Source organism: Lampetra planeri, chromosome 35 (assembly GCF_965212315.1).
Source record: "Lampetra planeri chromosome 35, kcLamPlan1.2.h2, whole genome shotgun sequence".
In the NCBI taxonomy this organism is placed as follows: domain Eukaryota; kingdom Metazoa; phylum Chordata; class Hyperoartia; order Petromyzontiformes; family Petromyzontidae; genus Lampetra; species Lampetra planeri.
In genome coordinates, this window is record NC_136141.1 from 7034781 (window position 1) to 7048522 (window position 13742).

The 13742-nt window shown below is 41.9% G+C and overlaps 1 protein-coding gene across 1 annotated transcript in view; it reads left to right on the forward strand.

Annotated features, from left to right (window-relative positions):
* The first annotated feature begins 9386 nt into the window (after positions 1 to 9386).
* DNAH3 (dynein axonemal heavy chain 3) overlaps positions 9387 to 13742 on the forward strand; it is a 142443-nt gene continuing 138087 nt past the window's right edge. Inside the window, exons 1-2 of the mRNA XM_078611111.1 lie at positions 9387 to 9744; positions 11418 to 11519. Of these exons, the coding sequence (XP_078467237.1) occupies positions 9715 to 9744; positions 11418 to 11519 (132 nt within the window). The 5' untranslated portion in view covers positions 9387 to 9714. The remainder of the gene's footprint in view (positions 9745 to 11417; positions 11520 to 13742) is intronic.

The following is a 13742-nucleotide window of genomic DNA, read 5'->3' on the forward strand; positions in this document are numbered from 1 at the left end:
CCGCCCGTTGCTATGAGGCCCTGCAGAGATTCGGTACCGTAATGCGCCGAGTAGCGCGCGCACTCGTCTCGAGTTGCCATGGCGACTGCTGCGCCGCGGGCGCGCCGTTCGAATTGTCCCTCCCACCCGCGCCGCTACGCGGAGTATTACGGTACTAAACAACGCGGTCGGCAGCGGAACAAATACTCTTTTAGCTCCGCCCATCCCCCCAACACGTTCCATTCATTGGCTACTACATTCAAATAAGCCCCTCCCCCCTCCCCCCCTTAACTTGTATTTAAGAGCTTGTCTTGGAATTTTGCCTCACTTAAATTTTAGCTGTGACGGTCCCACCTGATGACGGAGACTTGTGTTGCCTCCGAAACGTCGTGATTGATTATTTTATTAATATTATTTTTATTATTTATTATTTATTTTTACCTACGTGACTTTACCAAAAAAACCTAAGAGTAGGAACAAATACCGTCAGTGCAAGGGGGCAGGGGGGGCATTGCAATTTGCGTGCCATTGCCTTATCTGATGTCGACAATTAGGGTTGTGTTCGACGCGCTGTATTAAATTGGTTAAAAGCGCTGTATTAAATTGATTTAACACGAAGGCTTTCGCGGCCAATCTTATTCATAATAAAGGGGTATTGGGGGGGGGGGGTTAGATAAGATAGAAATATTCTTGTTTTTTTCGGTAAAGTCCCGTAGAAGGGAAATAATAAGATAAGAAAAAATATTTTTTTTATTACTTTATTTCCCTTCTATACGTGACTTTACCGAAAGAACCAAGAACATGGATCCCTGCAGTCACGAAAGCGTTAAATCAAAATTTAATCAAACATAGCAACAAATATCATGCCGCAGACCATCAGCTTTGAGAGTTCCAAACATCTCTACTTGATCCACAAACCCTTACCTCCAAAGTCTCGAGCAGAGGTGTACCACCACAACGCTGGGCTCTTCGTATATGCTGGACTATGCATCGCCAAGGCGAGCAGGAGAACGTGCGAGAAATGCGCCTCAGTCAGGAATCGAACCCAGGGAACCCGGTCAGTACTGATTGCTGAAGGCGGGAGACAAAATACGTGGTAGCGTCGAATTACAATTCAACACGATTTGTTTCCAATGCGGTCTGCGAACCACCATGTAGGCCCGCATTTCTTAGCACCTATTATGAATGTTGGATTCCAATCCGTGCATGTACTATCCAGGTTTCTCCCCTGCTTATCTTCCTAAATCTGATGGGATGGGGCGAATTATGGCGAACTTGGTCAGAGGCAGTGATGTAAAAGGTAATAACGGGAATCTGAATAGTTACAAAAGCACGTTGTGTAAGGTTTAGGTCGTTTCCCTGCTCGGTACTCACAACTATGCTGGCAGTCGTGGCCCATTGGTGTAAATCTTACATTCCCACGGCTGGGTCAGTCTCTCAATAGGACGAGGCCAGCGTTGATTTCCCACAAATTGGTACTCGTTTTTACGCCATCGCGGGGACGATAGGCTTGATTTGACCCCAACTCGCATCTAACCCTAATCACAATCTTCTGGTTCAATCACTATAGCCGCAGCGCCACCCAGCCGTGATTATTATATTTGTAAGCCTCAACTAACTCAAAATAACATATATAGAGACCATTCAATATACACACGTAGCCGTTTACATTTCTAAGATGCTGTTCGCGAAGCTTAAGGGTGGTTACACGTGCATGAACATGACCCTTTGTAAATCCACTCAATGGAACATTCATGGTTAAATAAATATCAACTCTAATCCAGGCTTATACTTAAGATGCTTAAGATAAATAGGCTACTGGATAGATTATATATGTCTAATAGAACGCGTAATTTTACATATTTACAAAATACAATGTTTATATAGATGCACTTTAATCAAAAAATTGCTCCGCCTTTGTATTACCACATGCTATACTCGGATGCCAGATGACATCTATCACGAGTGATTTCTGAACGGGTACTCCACCAACCCACACTGATAAATGTGAAGTATGGCCAAACAACCCCCATATCCACACGTGGGAAGGCCTCCGTCCAGCATTGGATAGATTTAGAACCATACATAGTTAAAACAATATATTATTTATATAGTACTAGCAACCCACATGTCATTTGGACTTGACTGTCCATCCGTTCGTTCCACCCTCTCTCCAGATAGCGAACATTTTTTTCTAATATCGTATTATAATCCTGAAAGACTCTCCGAAGGGGCTTTGGACGCCTTTATGCCGCGCGGAGACTTATAGAGACCTCATTTAAAGCAATACAATGAACAGCACTTCGCACAGATTGCTATGAGATACCGTACAACAAAAGCGTATTTAATTTGCTGAAATTAAATAATAATCGGGCCAGCAGGACTGTCGTGATCAAAGCAATACTTTTCTTTTGTCGTGGTGCAATTTCATACCTTGGCAGTCATTATTCATCCACAGATGGTGACACAATTGACAAAGTGGGGTGCCTTGCGTGAATCACACAGGCAAGAGCCAACACCGTCTTCAGCAACATGGACAGCGTCGTCCTCCTGCGACTCATCATCCTCGTCATCCCCTTATTCCAGGCTTCCTTAGGAAATGCCACGAAAGACCGAACCCATGGGAAGACCAAGCATGGGCTCGATGCCCCTCGTGGCCTTCGTCCGAGAAGCCCTGAATTTAGAGTTGGCTTAATCGAAGAGCCTAAGGAGGCCGGCGAGATTGTGGGAACAGAATTATCCAGCGGTGAAGGATCTGAGAAGTTCAAGCATGATGCACCGAGACTCACGCAAGCACAAGTGATGGCCAGCGATGTTGGCGATGGAAAAGGCCGTGCAGAGGAACATCATGCTCTCGTCAATAGACTTTTTGACAACATCTTGCAGTATGCAATACGATCTACCTCCGGTCGATCCAACGACACCAAGATTCACAGTCGCACGGAGCCGGATCAGAAGCTTCCTGTAGAAGATGTCGATTCTGGAAAAACGCTTCAGCATAGCAAGCCCAGCCAAAGGTACCACGACCACCACTGTCACTCATGTACTCCAGGGGATGGCGATGGTGTTATTGAACATGAGAAGCACGACACTTCTCGGACAGAGGGAACACACCCAGAGGATCATCCTGCAAGAAAAACTAAGCAAGACCAACGCTCCTCCATAATGAAGTATTCTCATAGGAAGGTGAACAACACTGCCTCCATAAAAACGCTCAAGGTGTGGGTGCACGAGATTGCCAATGCGCTGGAGCAGATGACAGACCTGCACGACAGAGCTGCGTCGACCTTGGCCCTACTAGGTCAGCGAATGGCCGAGGTGGAGGCCAGGCTGTCGGCGAGGATTGACGCTTTGGAAAGAAAATGCGAGGCTTATGGAGACACACTGCAGCGCAAAGGTGGCCTCCTGGAGCTGATGGAGACCATCGTGGGGCAACTCCACGTGTTGCACAGAGAGGCATCCTCTGCACTAATTGGTGTGCGTGTAACGCCTATTCCTTAGCAATAATATCAATCTACGTTATGTGTAGAGTACAGTAGTCGACGTATATAATACAGAAGACGTGATTAAATGTAATTGTTCGAAAAAGTTAACTTTCAAACTGGGATACGATAAATGTTTCGTGGCTGTTTTGTGGAGAGCCTACAGACCCCTGCCGACATGAACGTGGATTTTCCACAATTGGCTCATGGTCTCTCATGAAGATGAACGCCACCGCGTTACATATTCTTGTATCTCAGTGTAACTCCAAGCAATCGTATATCTCCATGCTTCTCTGTGCACTGTTGAAATTTTGCTCCGGTTTTTGTTCGAAGCTATATTTAATTCGTGTCATAGCTGGCAATATGCAGTGATTTATAGTGATTTTCAGGTGTAGTGGAGTGGGTGTTTTTCACAAGCAAATTCATATTTACAAAAGTGCCATATCCTGCTCTCTATCGGCATTTTGATCAGAATCTACAGCACCTTCGACAATTGCTCTGAGTAAAATCTAGTGTTGTTTCCAAGTGGTTTCCCTCCGACGATTATATAATTTCGTTTAGCAAACCAATAAAAAAAATATCTTTAACTTTGCTTACATTTTATGTTGATTCCAAACGTGCAGCCTTCTTTACGAAGTTCCGCAAATCACTCGCCGTATTTTCTCGTGGCAATATTAATACACGAATATTAATTAACATTTGAGATCATGACCGTATCGTTGTAAAATTTGAGCCAGCTAATTCTCCTTTTTAATATTTCTCAAATCCAGTTTTTCGAAAATACCTAATGTTGCGGTGCCTGGGCAAAACTTAACATATCCTTGTCTGACTCCTCATTTTTTTATTCTGCTATTCTGTATGCAAATTCAATTAATCTGTTCTAGCTGTCTTTTTTGACAGCTTCTAAATCATTACAGCTAGTTCAAAGGGTAAATGAGCATGCATTTATTACATTTTCCTTCAATTTATTTAAAGCTGGGGTCGTGGCTACCGACACTGTAATTACAAAGTGAAAAAAAACCTTTCTAATCATGTTCGATGAACGGTGAACGTCTAAAAGTGTGCCGTTCTTAAAATACGGTTTGATATATTTTTTTAACCGAATTATAAGAAAATGGCTCTTCTTGTTAGTTTGGTTGCCGAACCATGATTTAACGCAACATCAGTGTCAGCACTAAGGCTTGGTGTTCATGTCATGTAAGAATCTTCACGCGGAATTGTGCATACACGTTGTGGACGTTTTTAATCGATACTTTGTAGTGCAAGATCGTACGTGTACGCAATTACAACGGCTCTGTAACCCAGTAGATTTACGCAAATCGTATTGCATTACTCTTTGTCTGTATTGTAAATTGTTGTAATCACTGCAATACATGTTTCACATGAGCAACGTCATCGTACATTTGGAATACACCAATGCAAATACAGTACGTCACTGTGCACATTGTAGTTTGAATAAACCAATGCACAGTCCTTTGCGTGCGTATTGTAGTAAATACAGGTATCCCTCGGTTTAGGAACGTTCGATTTACAAAATTTTGCGTGAACGCAAATTGACAAATTCAGGACACTTTTTGATTAACGAAATAGAAATTTTACACGGCATGCGCCCGTAAGATCAAACGAGAAGCCACACGGAATGCTGCGTCGTCAGTCATCCGCCACAGCGTTCACGGTGTCCCTGCAGTGCAACAGTAACGCCTCCACATCGCATTTAAAGTCATTCCTACATGCAGCAGATCTTGTTTGGTTGAGGTTTCCCAGAAAAGGTTAATTATTTTTGAACTAAATTAATTGTTATGCAATCATTGTAATATTAATGTTTTATTTTTGTGTTGTGAAAAGCCATGAGGTGGATATTTTTTAGGCTCGGAGTCGAGTTGTAATGACAGATTCTAGATTTGAAGCTTTCGTGACTGCAAGGATTCATACTCTTAGTTCTTTCGGTAAAGTCACGTAGGTAAAAAATGAAATTAATAAAAATAAAACAATAAAAATCACGACGTTTCGGAGGCAACACAAGTCTCCGTCATCAGGTGGGACCGTCACAGCCAGATTTGCTGCATCAAGTGAGGCAAGGATTCAAGATGTAAGCCCTTAAAAGCAAGTTGAGGGGGGAGGAGAGGGGGGGAGCTCATCAGAATGTGGTAGCCAATGAATGGAATGTATCGGGAGGGAGGGGGGCGGGGCTAAAAGAAGGCACAAAGTGCTACATAGAACGTATCGGGAGGGGGAGGGGGGCGGGGCCAAAAGGATGCACGAAGTGGTACGCGAGAGTCGGCGACGTGGAAGTGGTTGTGCGCAAGTAACTATTGTTGCACATGCTAACGTATTGATCGGAGAAGGGGGAGGGGGGCCAAAAGAGAGTGTGGGGTGCAAGTGTACGTGGACATGTGTATGTACAAGCACCTGTTGATACACATGATAGAAAAGAACGAAAAAGCCCATGTTTATACCAGTGCTGGCTGAACAATAAAGAGAGTACTGTTAAACACTGGGGATGTTAACACTCGGTAAAGTAAAGTAAAATAGTGCCTGTCAGATAAGATGGTCCAAAAATGTGTAATTACGTCTTTTTTGCATGGTTGATAACATCTTTCCAATGATTACTAAGTTTGTACCCATCATCACGGTTGAAATTATTTCTGTGTTTGTATATCTAAATGGCTTCGTGTACAAACCTTTGATGGTAGCCAGAGGGCTTGCCGAGCACCTTAGTCTCGGAGAAAACAATCTCATGAGAGCCCACCGCGTTGTAGCAATGATCGGCAACGGCGGAAGACTCAATTTTGCCGTGTTTGTAATGACAGGTTCGAAACACATCCCGAATTATTTTGTCTTGAGTTAATAGGAAAAGCCATTCCGATTTATTAAATTTCGTTTTAAGAGTGTTTTTGAAGAACAGATCCCTTTCGTAAATCGAGACATACTTGTAGTTATATTATCGTAAAGTAGTTTGTAGATTGAACTCGTGGGAGTACCCGGTCATTGAGCGGTCCCCCCTCCCCCCAATCTCCATTGTAGATTATTTAGATTATTTTGCTGCCATAATCCACTTTGTTGAGCTATCATTTGTGGCTAGGTCGCTTTAAAAAATAAGTTAATATCTCAGTGGGCTTTACCTGGCAAAGTTTTTTTTATTTGTATATTTTTGAAGTGATCTGTTTACCTTTCAGCCAATCAGAACGCTGGCAAATGACAACAGCAAGCAGACTCTGGCGTTGTTGTTTGTACTCTGTACATGATGATGACGTGCTATGAAGAAACGTCAAACTCAGCATCACCAATATGTTTTGATTATTGGGTTACAGATTCACTCTCCACATCCTTCATCCCCTGTAGACCTGCCTGTATACCCACACACAAACACCTCCTCACATCTATGCACACCAGATCTCTCCAGACACACACCCACGTCTCTCCACAATGTTGGGTCCTCCATATAAAGTAACTACCCAAAGGCTCACACACATATCCACATACTGCATACAAATATATCCACGCACCAATTTCCGTGAACTCGTACGCTAAGTACACACAATGATGCACACTGAAATTTGCACAGCCCCTGAACATACTTTTTGGGATAAGTGCTATTAGCGAGCACCTATGAAGGTCGCACTCATGTAAAATGCTTGCCACAAATGAACCACAAAACCTTGCTTATCTCATAAACCATCATGCGAAAACAGGTCATCCTCGCAAAAACTTTTGGCTAACCATCGAACAAAGACAGTCACTGCATCCAGTGGCGTCACTAGGGTTGGTGTTACCCAGTGCGGTAACTCATGGTGTCACCCCCCATGGACCTCCTCCCGTACCAGACCATGCAGAATCTTTAGTCATGTGTTTTGTACTAATGTTACTCGTAAATCGTAATTCTCGTGTATCACTGAATGTAATGGCAATAGTAGTGACATAAACTAGCACAATTAAAATTACACCTTTAAATTACAATATCATACGTACAGCCTGAATGTATTTACTTTTACATAGTTTCATGTGGTTGAAGTGAAAATTCTGAAAGAAAACAATAGAATTCGAAGTAAAAAAGTAAAAACATTTAAAATCAGATATATATTTGCTAAACAGTGATGTGTTTAAAGAAAATTAAAAAAGACTAAACATTTTTAAAAATTAATTTAAGATGTAAGTTATATTTCGAAACATGTATCAAGAAACATAGCATTTCCCCCCACTGCATGTTTAAAATTGTCAATTTCTCTATTTAGTTATCAAAGTTATATAATCAATAATTGTTCTACATGTAAGTTTATTATCAAATTTAATCAGAGAATAATATGTGATATCGTTGTAAATTGCTTAAATGTAATATTTCTTAGATTATATGAATACTAACAACATTTATTGTAAAATCTTTCTACATGAAATGACAACATTATTAGTTCCAAAATTATTTGTAATGGAGCGGACGCCTTTTTTTTCCTTTATTTACTACTTAATTCTCAAAAAAGTTAGTGATATAGGTTCACAAAAACGAATTACCACAACAATGTAGCTAAATCACCAGAAAATTTAACAAAATCAGCGACTATAAAAACACGAGCAGCGACGAACACAACAGCACGTGCTTGTAGCGCGTGCAGACGAAGCCACGTGACTCGACGCGTCACTGTAGTTGGGTAACAATGACAGCTCTAACCGGAGCACCATCAGAAGGTTCAAAAAGTAAATTAGCAAAGAGTTTTAGCCTTGTAGGTATATTGATACAGTACGTGTAAGCAGGGCTTACCAATATTTTTGTAATAACTAACTACAGGGATATTTTTTATATAAAAAATAATACATTTCTGCTGAAACACTGCACAACATTTTGTATCGACAGTCATTTTGGGGTCACCCCATCTGATGGTGTCACCCGCCACTGACTGCATCGCACGCTTTCAGATGCCCTTCTGTGGCCGTCTGGAACGTTCTTCCTTGCGATATTAAGAAGCCACTGGAGCGATGCACTTTTAAATGTCAATTTAAATACATTTCTTTCGAACTGCTTTTTATGTTTAGTTTGTTATCCTTTCCCCACGGTTGGCTACATACGGTGCGAAAAAAGTTCAACATACACACACACACGACGGGGTGGGTGGCCAGCACCACGCCGTCGTTTTTGTCTCTCTAATGTCGATGTTCACACACCGCACGAGGTATTGATTTGAGGCTGAGTCGACCTAGGGGATGCACAGGATCTGTTCAGATAATCGTCACTGGGTGTTGGCAGGGTTCGTAGCGCTAACCGCTGCGCCACCGCTCCCCATACACAACATCACACAAACACACAAGCCCACACACAGACTATTGTATTGCACACACATGCCTTCACACACGCTCACGACCACACATTAACCACACAAAGGCCTACAAACACATACAAAGATAAAGGGCGCCCGTGTAACCTACATAAGCTGTTGGCGAGGGAGATTTGGAAAGCACCACGCCCGACCGCCTTTGTCTCCCAAGTACTGACATTTACACAGCACCACGTACTAATTTAAGGATGTGTTCTGGACCTCTCCTGTGTCTACGATAATCACAGCAATAGCCGCTATTCGCCACTAGTTCGAGGCGACGTCTACACGGCGCATGTGCCAGGCTAGGTGCACTTCGAGGCTATCACGTAAAGTGTGAAAGGCCCGCTCGCTCGCTATAGCAGCAGGTCACGGGACAGACATAGGTGTTATAGGTTAGAAATCGCATACAAAGATAAACACACACACAGCTCAAACGAAGAGCAGACCACACACACGCAGTGCCGACTGTGATTTGTTTGCGTTGCCCATAGCAACGCGGTGGGTGGGAGTGGGGGGGGGAGGACGCTCGGTCGCGGTTGCATAGCAACAGTTGCTAGGCGATTGGGACGGCTCCCGGCGATACCAAGTGGACCTGAACACCCCCCCACAACCACCACCATTCCCGTTCTACGGGCTGGAAAATACCAAATGCTGAGGGTTCGAGTAATGCGCCTGATTTAATTAACTTAAAACAAAAAAAACTTAACGAGCAGAGAACGTATTTATGAATTAATCTGCCGTTATTTTACGTTGTGGTTGAGATTTGCGTGTGTGCGATATGGTCTCACTTGGTATGGTCCGGCTCGCTCAGCTGTTCGTACGCGTGAGCACGTGGAACTGACGCCTGCTTGAGCTTGTTAGATTTAGTAAGTTGGTGTCGTCGACCTTAAATTAAACGTTAATTTAAACGATTACTTTCATTCTTTTCGGTCAGTTATAGGTGAGGAATGTCAACTACGGACCCGTCTAATGTGCAGGTACTGTAAGATAAACACAAGTGTGCACGTGAGTTTTAAAACTTTCAGCGTTAATACTTATGCATTCCTTAACACCAGCCATGCCAAATTAATTGAGCGTTGTAACTCGCATAATATACGAATAATAATACAAATTATCCATTCACTGCTGGATGAAGACTGGCCATTGCTGGGCATTGCGGGTTGGCGAAGTGAGCTTAAAGTCTGGATAGGCCACTTAGCAGTGTTAACTTTGCTAAGAGGCCGAGTGCGAGAGCAACCTTTAATACACATAACACGGTCTAGTATAGTTTTAGTTTAATTTAGTTCGTAATGTTCGAACGACCCTTTTAATTATAATGATTGTGTCGTCCTCACCTCCGAATAGCACGGTTGGCTCCGTCCGGTGCGAAAGAAGTTCAACATACGTACATCTGTATGGGATATTCCTCCCACGTGTAAACACTCATGAATTGTCCGAGAATATATTAATATATAGAGAACCGTAGAGTTTGGGCAATTATTGGTGCCGGATCGCCATGTGGCTTGCTGTCTTTTTGTGGTCCTATGCATAGACATTTTCAAACGTGTTTTGAGTTCTCTGGCTTATTTATTATTTTCCCAATTATGTTTGAGTTTAGTGTATTCAATGTTTTGTCTTACATCTTCCTCCCTTTTCATATCTGCCCACTTCATTGTGTCCTTTGTGGGTTTAGTAATTCTCTTTGCCCTTTTCACCTTGCCCTCCACTTTCCGTGTACTAACCATTAATATGCCAGTAATTGCATAACGCTCAATAGATGTTACCGTCTACTTTCTCACTCCAATCCCAAATGTACAATCATCCTTAAACAATCATCCTCTCGTCACCGCCCCTTTCACCTATCTTTTACATGAGCACGGTTAGCCACGTAATAAGTTCAACACACAAACACACAAAGTCACCCATTACAATGTTGACATGTGATTTTCCCTCACGGAGAAATGTCTTCATTTATTCATGCATTTGGTCCATTTGTGCATGTTTGTGGCTTGTTGTTAGAGCCCATATTTAAATTACTGCATATTAACTGGTCTAGTTTTGAGAGCTTAACTCCATCAACTCTAATTCATATTCTCGGTTCTTTCAGTAAAGTCACGTAGAAGGGAAACAATAAAATAAGAAAAAATAAGAAGAAAAAACCGCCACTTTTTTCAAAATTTCTTGCTGTGGATTTCACACCTGATGATGATTGCTTGTGTTGCAGTCGAAACGTTGTGATAATTTTATTGTTTTATATTTGTATTATTTTATTGTTTCCCTTCTACATGACTTTACCGAAAGAACAAAAAATATGAATCACTGCAGTCACGAAAGCTTTAAATCAAAATCTATTGGATGTACATATTAGCATATTTGTTTATATTAAAGTTTTGAGAGCCTCAATATTCACTGGGAAACTCTATCCGATGTACTCTTACTTACAAAAAACTCGATTATTGATTACCTGAGAGACTTAAGAGGGAAATAATGGTCCTACTTGGGGTTTAATTTCAGCAGGAGCTGTTTGGGGCTGTGCTCTGGACCTTGGAGTCGGAGGTCGACAGTTAAACATCCTCGATAAATAAAACTTAATCCCCGGTCCTACTACATAATCCTCAAAACAAACCCAAGCACATGGCTTTAATGTTTTTACAACCGTGTCGGTCCACAGGTTTCCGAAGGGTCAGCATTTGGGAATGGAGAAACACAATGCAATATTGGTTCCATACCATCGCAGTCATCCTCCCACGCTGGATTCTCAGAGCTGTGCAAGGTAATTGCTGCATCCGCCTTGTTGCACGGCAGCTATAACAATAAATACATTGTCAACATTTCATTAATAGTATTTTCACTATTGCACCATGTTGTAGTCAGGGATGTGTTAATGCTGTGAAAGTCATATTTGCTCGTGTAATGGTAATAATGTTTGACAGTTCATTAGATTAGATTAAATAATCAAGTGGCTTGCCTGGATTTTGTTGGTTAATTTCCTGAAATTATTCCGTAAGATGGATAAAATTAGGACATATATAAAATATAAACACATCTATGCGCATAAACATGACGGCGAACCAGGCCTTTGTGGAATATTTCGGCCGTTAATTGGATCAATTTTGGCTCTTGCCGCCACTGAAACGTTCGAGTTTGAAGTAATTAAATGCAGTATTTGGACATGTTGCAATTGTTAAAGGACGAGTCGTGACCTTTCATGAGTTTTTTTTTCTTTCCTGGTAATCAAATGGAAAATAAAAATTGCGAACAAAAAAACAATCCAGTTTGCCGCACATGTAGAAATGTCTCGAGCAATAAACACAAGTGGTTATACTCTTAGGTTTTTTCGGTAAAGTCACGTAGGTAAAAAAATAAAAAAATAAAATTAATGAAAGTAATAATTGAAATAAAATAATAATTATTATAAAATAATAAATATTTTATTTTATTTCTATTATTTATTTTATTTCTATTATTGCTTTCATTAATTTTAATTTTATTTTTTTACCTACGTGACTTTACCGAAAACCTAAGAGTATGAATCTTTGCAGTCACGAAAGCTTCAAATCTAGAACAAGTGGTTATCTTTTTTTTTTACTTTGGAATTAAGGCACTTGTCATGGTCTAAACTTTGGCACATTGGACTTGTAATCCAGAGGTTGACGGTGTCCTGTCACGGCATTTTAAACAGTGGTGCAAGTTTATTAAATCCTGCGGAGTAATCGCCCCCCACCTCTACCGATGATGGTACCTAAACCCACTTGATCCAATTGCCAGTGCTATTACAGCTGCTTCCACACGAGATAATCCCAAGAAACTGAAGCGAAACACAGGGGGGCAGTGGCCGAAACCCAATAAACTGAAGAAAACCCTAAGATAAGACAGAATCCAATAAATGGAGTGACCAACCTGAAAAACTCGTGGCAAGATGTTAACTACCTCGTCTGGTATGCAGGAGATCCTCGGTTCAATCCCGACCCTGACGCCTGCCGTATAATTGGAGTTTGCATGTTCTCCTTGTGGTTAAGTGGAATTTTCTCCAGGTCCTCCTTCCCCCCCCACATTTAGAAACATGCGTTTTAGAGTATTTGGCTGCTATAAATGTCCGCACGATATGCCACTTCATTGGGCTATCATTTGTGGCGAGGTCGCTTCTGAAAAATATCTATATAGCTCAGTGGGCTTTTACCTGGTAAAATAAAAATAAACGTGTAACAGTTTAGTTTAATATCAGTCTTGTAATTCTTGTAAATGAAGAGAAACTCCAAAAAAAATGGACGCTGCTTGAAGAAACCCACAAGGTGGCGGTGTCGGACTCTGGCCAATTCTTTCCCTTTTCGGAAAGCCCTTGGCTGAGTTCACACGCAAAGCTGCCTTGAAAGAAAAACCATGGAGGGACAGATCCGATTGTGAGGGCCCATTCAATAACGCTGAACCCACAGGTGTGCTGTGCCACTGCCACGGAGAAGCGAGGCGTACAATTGAATCGCACACACGGTCGCTGCTGCTGGCAGGGGCCGTGGTGCCGCAGCAGTTGGGACGTGTGATAACCAGAGGTGTGGACTCGAGTCATGTGACTTGGACTCGAGTCAGACTCGAGTCATGAATTTGATGACTTGCGACTCGACTTGGACTTGCATAACAATGACTTTGTCCCACCTATGAGATGTGGACTCGAGTCATGTGACTTGGACTCGAGTCAGACTCGAGTCATGAATTTGATGACTTGCGACTCGACTTGGACTTGCATAACAATGACTTTGTCCCACCTCTGGTGATAACACCCTGTTACACATGGTACGAGGTGTAGGATTTGTTTTAAGCACTGCCGAGTGGAATCGTTGTTAGATTTGATTCATCGTGAGTTGTGTACTCATCTTTCTTTGTAACAGTTCTTATGAGATCTGTTGAGTACCGCAGCAGATCTTGGCTGGGTTCTTGGCCAGTCAACAAAAGGTTTATTTTGTTTAACCAGGTGACAACTGAGGAGACCTGGAGGATATAT